The sequence below is a fragment of the Macrosteles quadrilineatus genome, unplaced genomic scaffold (assembly GCF_028750875.1).
Source record: "Macrosteles quadrilineatus isolate MER2022 unplaced genomic scaffold, UCM_ALF_1.0 Scaffold_143__1_contigs__length_268001, whole genome shotgun sequence".
NCBI lineage: Eukaryota > Metazoa > Arthropoda > Insecta > Hemiptera > Cicadellidae > Macrosteles > Macrosteles quadrilineatus.
In genome coordinates, this window is record NW_026542736.1 from 254,749 (window position 1) to 264,638 (window position 9,890).

Below are 9,890 nucleotides of genomic sequence, written 5' to 3' on the forward strand. Positions count from 1 at the left end.
TTTAGAAATTTTAAAATTATCTGTTTATAATATCCTATTATTCTATGTAATAACTTCAAAACTATCCTCTTAAGTTGGATTTAAAAACATTTAAAAATGTGTTTCTAGTAAATGAAATATAATCTGCTCTTGAGTGACTGCTTTATCTTACTTAATACATTTTTTCAGCATAGGCCTAACAATGATGATAACTCAACTGGTAACTACATTTTCTTACATTTACAGTATTTTAAATGCTTTGAACAGTCATTTACAATTTAGATTATCAAGTTAATTAAGAAAAATAAATTAGGCTAAGTTATTAAAGAAGTCTACCATTACATTTGAGGGCTATGTGGACCTACCCTTGTTGGAAAAAATTCTGTTGTTTCTTGAAAAGCTCTAAAGCCTAAAGCTCTGCAAAGTTGCAGGGACAAGGAAAAAGCAGAGTCCTTGGACTGTGGACCTAAGTTGTTGGCCCTCCGAATTAAGCAAATTGGTACAGTTTCTTAACTGGGCTACGCTAATATCGATTTAAACTATCGATTCGATTAGTAGGCCTAAACCTTCGTTCAATTTTTTTCATCATCAGTAAGTTTAATTAGTTAGTTTATGTTATGACAGTTTCATTTTATAATTAATATAGATATAGCCTTAACTATCGATTATTAATCGGTAGTCTCAATCAATATTAGGGCTGCACTTAAATATCTGTCCTACACTCATTCGAATGAATATGTCGATTATTTCATTTGATATAACTTATCAAATTTAGTTAGTTAGGTTAACTTTACATAACTATGCGAATGAAATAATCGATATATCGAATAATCTATAAGTTATATCAATATTATTCATTAAAATGAGTGTAGGACAGATACTAAAGTGCAGCCAATATTAGCTTAGCCCAGTTAAGAAACTGTACCCCTCGTAGACAAATGACTGTCACTATCTATGTTTGCCTACTGTACCTACTGTAAAAATGCAAAATTGAAAAAATGGAAAAGATGCAGAACTTTTATATTATGTATCTTAAGAGTTCACCAGTTTAATCAAAATTAACTTAGTTTTTCTATACAGTATTAGCGTAGGTAAGTTAATCAATATTATTAACGTCAACAATTGTAATGTTTACCGATTGGATTTGACTCCTGTCCCACTGTAACCCTCAGCTTAAGATGGGTACCTACTCAAATCAATTGGGTCTTGGCATTAAGTTATTAAGTTATAGGCCCTGCAGTGACCAGGATTGAACAGTCGGTCGTCAGTTTTTGAGCCGTGCACCTGCTCTAAATGTTTTTGTGTACCTATCCGTCCTGTTTTTATATGGTTACCTAATAGTTATTTAACCCCTGGCCCTGACGCAATGCAAATGAAGACTTTTCAAGTGTAAACAAGACCATAGTTTAGTGTACCTCTACGCACCTGAAGATGGAGTCATCCCGCAAAGCTGCCGTAAGTTAAGTATAACGGCCTAGTGCATTATAAGCCCTGATTGCGTAGACGGTTTCAAGAACAAAATATATTGTTATATTTTCACGCAATCTGCCACACTCAAGAATATTATAGGCCCTATAGCAAATAGTCATCGGTGGTGGCTGGTGAGAATCAAACTCTGGCCTACTGAACAGAAGTTGTACACTTAAACCCCATTATACTAGGCAATGACAAGCACAAAGCAGGCAGCGTGAGGTTAAAATAAAACATGGAAGATTTTCTGGTTTTTTCTAGGCTTTACGGAGTATTTGCCAAGCCTGCCGCACTTCACAGGTATTCAGAAACCAAACAAAAGTGTTCCAGAGAAGTTATAGCTTTATAGATCAATTCGACCCACCTTACCTAGAGGATCTTAAACCTGAAATTCCTGAATATGAAATTGTAAATGTTCAAATGAAGGGCTATGATTTTGCTGTTTTGGAAAACTACCAAAGTTTGGTTCACAGAATAGCAAAATCTCTGGATATTGAAGTTGAAGAAGGGTGAGTTTTCTATTACTTTTTGCCTCTTAGCTGGCCAATAACAAAATAATGCTTGGTCATATATGGCATTCAATCAAATGAAACAATCCATTTGGGCTTTTCCATTTGAAATAATCTAACTTAAATAAAAATATAAAATGTCACCCATGACCTCAGATTTGGCTGAAAATGTTTTTATTTGTTAAACCATCTTAATTGAGCTATGTTTAATACTGTACCAAATTAAACAAGTTATCTTTAATAATTTTAAAGTTTCAAATTAATAATAGCCCCTTGTAATTATAATCAATGATTAGTTAGAATGTTAAAATCAAATGTATTTGTTCTATAATCCTCTATGGAGTATTATTTAATCAGTGTGCAGTTTAAAATAAGAAGAGAGAATTCATTAGTTGACATCAACAGACCCAAGCTTTAAGAAGCAAAACACTTAAAAATAAGCTTCAGATTTTACTATATAGATGTGTTTTAAAGTCTGGTTTTATTTTTGACACAAAAAGTAGTTAAACATAGGCTACATTCTTACCAAAATTACAACGTGCAATATGTAACCGATAGGCTATGCATTTTTGTCTAAATAATACAACTTGCCTAAAAGTCTGTTTGCATTTCTGGAGCTACAATACCGGTACCGGTACAGTAGATTGTATTTGTATGGTTTGCAGAGGTATGAACTAAAACATTGAATAACAATTTTAATCAGGTTTATTACACTGACTTACTTATCAGCTCAGGTTATTTTGATGTTTAGCTGGGGTACGCCTGCAACTGTTGATAACATAAAAAAATTCAAGCCCAACAGTGCCAATGTTGATTGTGAATACAAATTGTGGACATACGAACGTAACGTACAGGTATGTAGACTGAAGTTTAAGACTTAATTAAATCCATCTATTTGATCTAATTACAGTTCTCTATGAATAGCCCAAACATCAAATTAGTAAAGTATACATCCTGTTGAGTCCAGTCATCTAACCTACAATCCTTGAGCAGTTTTCCTTGAGCCATATTGGTTATGAGTCTTGAGGCACCTGAACCCTTAAAGAAAATAGTCCTTCCAAGATTTGCCCCAATAAAGAAATCGAGAACTTGTTGGAAGTTATGTGAGATGGTTTAAAACAGATCATCACAAATATATCTAACAAAACACCACTATAGTCCTCGCCACCCTAAGTTGAGGCAGCCCAAGGCTGCACGGCGTATATCTAGTGCGGCCTTTGGCTGCCTCAACTTAGGGTGGCGAGGACTATAAGTGGTAACACTTTCCCCGCCAAGTCAGCAATCCAAAAAAGATAATAAATCATTACTTTTTCCACCAAGAAAAACAATGTAATGTTTGTAAGTTTGGCAACTTGGCGGCAGACTTTTGCTTGTTTTTTTTTCATTAAAGTTACGTTGGTGGATAATTTCACAAATCAACTTCTCTAACTAATTAGTCCAACTAAGTATAATAATTTCGAGGTAATCAGTAAATATAAAACCATCACTATTATGATTTTATGAAATGTGGCACAAATAAGGTCAAATTTTGTAAAAATAAGCTCTCACCTAGCAATGTACTATTGGGAGAGATACTTGCTCAATGAAACTAGTTTTATGGTACCTATTTTCTAAAGTGATCAAGCAAAAGTCTGCCGCCAAGTGGCCAAACTTACATACATTACATTGTTTTTCTTGGCGGAAAAAGTAATGATTTATTATCTTTTTTGGATTGCTGACTTGGCGGGGAAAGTGTTACCACTTAGTGGTTTTTTGTTAGATTTTATTTATTTTTGTAGAAAATTAACAGTTAAAATAAAAATCCTCTTTTCTCTGATATATAGACCACGGCACAACTACATCTCATTTAATTTCAATAATATTGTTTGTGTAGAACTAAATTCTACATTTTTGGTCTTATCTGCTTTAAACCGATTAAAAGCTTTTTGACACACGTACCAAAATTACTATTTAACAAACCCCCTGGGCTTAAACTCACTTTAAAATTTCATCAATGGTCATCTTGAACAACATAAAATGCGTTGGTGTTCATAAGTGTTCTGATAATTAAACCCGTATATCTAAAGTCTAGTGTAAATTGAGCCCTTATTAGAGAAGTAAAAATGTAATCAAACAGATTGGGTTTGTTAGAAATAGCATAAGGCAAAACAAATATTGAAAAACTCATTTATCCTAAATTTACATATCACTTTCACAGAGTGATTTTCCCGATTGTTTTATTTGTTTTAGTGTATCAATACATAAAACAAACCTTAGTACTAGTACTAAGTTTCAAGTTCCTAGGTTTCATATGTTTTGATAAGTAGTATTAAACTGTTAAAAATGACGAGCTGCTGTACCAGTCTACCATCGGTACACTGCATTTTCAAATGGAAAGTATCGGGGAATATCACTGCTCTAAGTAATTTTATATAGTAAGTAGTTCAAATCATTCGGTATACCTGAAAAAATTCTTTATACAAAGTTTTAAAATAATTTTTCAGCTGTTCCTATGAATTTCTCTAACATCTATAATATTAAAACGAAACAGTGTTTTTTTATTTCACGATTCTGAATCAACCACTCGACGGATTGTCATGATTTTTGTGTTGAAAGAAAGATAATTTTGAGAACTAGGGAATGTCGAAGCCATAATTTTAGTTTAGGGTCCCAGTTATTTAGAAATTAAGTTTTAATTTTTGAAAAGTCTAGCAGCCAACGCTAAGATTCTAAACTAGCTTTTGGGTATTTACTCAGGGGAGGTACAGAAGAGGCTACGATGACAGCTGTGGACTTCTTATTAGCTGAAGGAACGCCATTACCGAAACAATACGGTCAGTGGCCATCGGCCTCGGTGGTCTAGTGGTCAGCGTGCCGGGCTGATATGCTGAAGGTCCCGGGTTCGAATCCCGCTGGTAGCACTAACTTTTTGTCCAAGATTTTTTCATTATCAGCAAGTTTGGTTGGTTTGGTTCGGTTATGACAGTTTAATTTTATTATAAGTCATTATAAAATTTTAATTTAGCAATTTCTAGTTTTATTTAATAAACAGAATTATTTTTTCATCACTAAACATTTGTTATATTATTTAATTATCAGCAAGTTTGGTTAGTTCGGTTAGGTTATGATAGTTTAATTTTATATTTAAAAAATTATAAAATTGAATTTGAGGCATTTATAATTTTATTTTATGAACAGAACAATTTTTGCGATTAGTATTAGTAAACCTTCATTGCCAAAGTGCTCTCTACTACAGCGCTGTTCACGGAGGAATTTTGAACTAATGCCTCATTCGTACCTCCCCTAAGTCAGACCCTAGCTTTTGGTGTAATAAATTTGTTTAACATAACAGCTGTAAACATTCAGCGTTTGTAACACAAATTCAGCATTTGGATAAAATTAAAAGACATACTAAGGGTTGACTTATTTATACTATGTGTAATGCTAATCATTGATACGTTCAATCCTTTGATAAGAGGATGACAGATTATTTAAATATACATAGGTAAAATACTAGGATGTTCAAAGGATTTTTTAAATAAATCTTTGCAATCTTCGGTTTGTTTTAGTGCAACATAATTTTCTTTTAACTAACAGCTGGTTAAATATAAAAATGCTCTGTAGAACTATGAGGTTATTTTATTTACTCTGATTTGTCATTGATTTTTAGGAAATAAGTAAGATTAGTAGACCACCGAGAAAAGTAACACCATCGATGTATACAAGTCGAGGTGTGTGTACACGAGTCTTAAAAAAAGGATATGCAAATTATTATACTACTCAACTTTTCTAGGAAAGGGTAGGAAAATCCATTTTTTACACGTTTGAATTCATCTTGGTTTGTTTACAATCAATGTTTTTGAATGACTAAACTTTGTTTGGATTAGGCCCGGAAATATTGATGTCATAAAGAAGGGGATCAAGAATCCTCAGGAATTCAATATTAAATTACCACCACAACCCAGACAGGTTTTATCCAAAGATATACAGATATAAATGTCATAGATTGAGCACAACGTCATCATTGACCTAGGATACTGCAATAAGACTAACCATCCTTTTATGAAATCTAAAAAGTTGTTTGGTGTGTGTTTAGTTGTGGTTACGTTTGGAGGCGCTGAATATTTTATAGTTTAAATAAATGAATATGGGGAATTACGGTTTTCATTGATTCAATGAGGGTGGTTCAATTAAGGATATTAGAACTGATAACGGAATGGATAATAAACATAGACAATTAATTACGCCACTAGCTTTACTAGCGTGTTTTACGTTTTAAATTCCTTCAACATGTGACCAGTTCAAATGAATATCAAATGAAACTATAACTCTTTGATCAAATGAATATTATTTTATTTTTGACTCAGCTGTTTACCAAAACAAACTATATGTTGTTGTTTTTACTTTTCTATGTTTACACTTATTTGTTTAGCAATTGATGAAGTGAAATTGATATAAAGGATATGTGTGGGCGATTCGTTTAATGATGTCAGGACACCAACGTTATAATTATGTGTACTGTGAATTTTATTGGATGTTTTCGTTTTATTTTAGGGAGTTTCTATTCAGACCTACCGGAAATAGTGTATAGTATGAGTAATTGTATTGTGTTGATATTGATTATGGAAGAGGCAGGTATGCGATGGAATTGGAAGGTAATATCGTTGACTAGGCCTATACACTTTCTCAATTGATAATTACTCTTTCTACTGTAGGCTGCTATAGAATTTGTCTTGATACGTGTAAGCTAGCTGTTCTGATTTATACACAGTTTTAACTGACTACTCCCGTACGTAGGACGGGCTAACACCTCGTTTAAATTAATTAAGATTTAATCGCAGCTGGTCCTTCTTTTGTTTTGATTTTAATCCCATGTTATTTAAATGGGCCAAAATCGTACTTTGAGGGCTTGCCAAGGGTTTATGGGTCAACGCACCGACTTGAGACCCTCAAAAGGCACATCTACACGTTAAGGGCTTTCAAACAACATAAAAAACATTAAAATTGAGCCAGTGGTTTGGGCTGTAGGTCCGTCAACATTCAAGGAGAAGGAGAAGGAGAACACGGAAAATTTGCGAATTTTCAAACTAGATTTTCTTGGCTCAAACACAACCGTTTTTTAAATTCTTTTTTTTTTATTTTGTTGATAATGAGTGCCCCTATCTAGTGGATGAATAATTATTTTAATAGCTTTTGTTTCTTCAGAGCTATAGACGAGTAAAAAAGTCACTTTGTCACGTCATGTATATATACACTGCAGCAGCTGTGTACCGCTGGGGGACTTGGCGGGGCGGAACGCTGCTGCGTTCCTTGTAATAGACAGTTATTCAAACCTCACAATAGTGGAACTTTACCGTTGTGTTTGGTATCAAGGAATTCTTTAATCACTTCACTTTGGCTATTGTCTATTCTAACCTCTCTATCCAAAAAAAGAGGAAGGATGATTTAGACAACCAAGATTTTTTCATCCTAATTTTGGGAATATAAAGTGAAGAGAATCAATTTATGTATGAGTTATATAACAGTTTTAATAAACATAAATGCTTAGTATGTAAATATTAAGTAATTTTAAACTACTGCAGTCCTTTTAGCGAATTTCCCTATAGGGAAGTAGCTATTACCGTAGGTGGCACGGTAAGACCTAGATCCGGGACCGATTTACTTTTTCATTTTGATATATGTATATATATATATATACGTCTGTAAACGCGATAACTTGAGTAATTTTTGTCCGATTTGATGAAATTTTGTTTAAAGGTGTAAAGCGGGATAAACTTGAATGAGTTAGCGAACCAGCATGATCGGACAATGGGAACGGGGCTTTACGGGGGGTTTTATGGGGTAAAAATTGGTTTTTCTCACTTTTGACCCTCAAAACACAAAATTTCCCAATTTCTCTTTAGACCTTTTTAGAGAGCTTAAAAAAACGAATAATTTAGTATATAAAAGTATTTTTGTTTGGTTATTAGTAATGGAGAAAATTAAAAAAAACTGTAAATTTAAAATTTCCATGTTATTCATATGGAGAATATTGCCAAATGTTGTAGTTTGCTTGTTTATGGATATAATTTGATCAAACTTGGCAAATTTATTTATTTTCTACTAAGCTATCAATATTTTACTAAAAAACACACTTTATTAGTTTCCTTGTAGCAGCAAACCTAGGTACTCGTTAAACCTAATGTTATTAAAATATATTTAATTGAAAATCAATTCAGACAAATGGAAATTCGCTTCGTCGACAGGTTTGCTGCGGCGGGAGTATTTTTATTTGCAGATTTGCCATCAAGCATCGGCATTCGTTTATCTGACGTATATTTTGAGTTATGAACCAAACAACATCCTCCCTGTACAATTCTTATGGGAGTTAAATTTGGTTTTTCTTTTCTGAGTTTGTTTGGCTTTGCTACTTGACCGATTTTCATAGTTTTGGTCTTAAATTAAAGTATGCACACACAGATTTGCCATCAAACATCATCATACATTTATCTTCTGAATTACTCTACCAAAAAACACCAATTTGGTTTTATTAATTCTTACTTTAATCAATCTTCTTTAAAAAAAAAAATCACAAATCCACAATAATCATAATTAGCTTAGAGCTAAAAATCTGCAATCAATGATTCGTAACTCCATTTTTTAATTCAGTTTTTTTTGTCTTGGTTTTAAAATACTCTCAAGAAATAAAGGCTTCCATTTCAGATATTGATAGTTTGAATCAGTTAAGTTCATGAAACTGTATTACTCAATCAAATAAGATATTTCAACGCTGAGGAGCAGCACAGGGTCCTCTAGTTTATGTTAAAACCATTTTGTTTTTTGTAATCCACTACTGTTGTAGGTTGTGGATGTACCTTCAACAAAAATGACCTTATTCACTGAATTAGTCCAAGCAGCATTACCTCAGGGAGTTAATCTTAGCGTTCATCTTCACGAGCAAGAACATGAGGAAATACGCTATGTCCCCGACTATGAACTGAAGCAGCTGAAAAATCAGCTAGATGACATCTCACAAAGGAGAAATAAATAAAAATAAGTAGTTTTATACAACATTTTTGTGTGTAAATCTTAGACTGTGCTTTTCTTTTTTTGTAGTTCACACTATTAAAAATTAATTGTTACTATTAAGTTGTTCTTTTTTTCTTACCCTTATTAATATTTTAACAGTTACTGGTTAGTTGTTGGATTCTAGCCTTGTTCACACAATAAAATGTATGCCTCATATTTTAGTTTCTTCATATTTTTTTAATGATTAAAACTGCAAGAAATGTTTAGCCATTTCCAATTAAAATGTTTATATTTCATCTTTCCAATTTTTACATTTTTGTGGATAACTCAGTTTCTTACAATGTCAGTGAAAGGTGGATAGTGTCGACAGTGTTTATCAAGTCAGTGTCAGTGTGTTGAATTGAATTGATAACGTTTCTATTAATAAGGTATACCCAGGCTGCTTTTATACTTTGTTGCTTCCCAGCACAGCCATGGCAGTGATGGGGGTGTAAGAACTACCTACTTTAGCATTTCTAACTCACAGATTGAGGTTGTAGAGATTTTAGGGAGTAAGAGATATCAGTTAGATCAGTAGTTTTGGATGGAGGGCAAATGCACGTTTAAAATAAGAAAGTCATTTACTTTTAAGCTGTATACAAAATGAAAATATTCCCATTAACACTGTGCTTGGCTTGAATTGTAGAATCAAAATGCTACAGTATTGTATAAAAAAATATATAGATAGAACACATTTTACACACTACTTTGGTAGGATTAGAGAAAGTTTTAGTTCGTTTACATTTAACTCCTACCATACCACTGACTATTGGCATTGACATATAATAGTCAAAGCTATTGGATACTGAAGTATTAATAGTCAAAGACAATACAGTACTTTAAAGGTATATTTTACTAATGAAAAAACTGTTTAAAATTCAAGCAGCTTTCAATATTTGAATATTT

At 32.8% G+C, this 9,890-nt stretch overlaps 1 protein-coding gene across 1 annotated transcript; it reads left to right on the plus strand.

Annotated features, from left to right (window-relative positions):
* On the plus strand, positions 1–9,061 carry LOC128982171 (uncharacterized). The gene is made up of 4 exons (XM_054401228.1): positions 1–199; positions 1,711–1,958; positions 2,710–2,812; positions 8,779–9,061. The coding sequence occupies exons 1-4, from the start codon at positions 182–184 to the stop codon at positions 8,965–8,967; spliced, it is 558 nt and encodes a 185-aa protein (XP_054257203.1). The 5' UTR covers positions 1–181; the 3' UTR covers positions 8,968–9,061.
* The last annotated feature ends 829 nt before the right edge of the window (positions 9,062–9,890 follow it).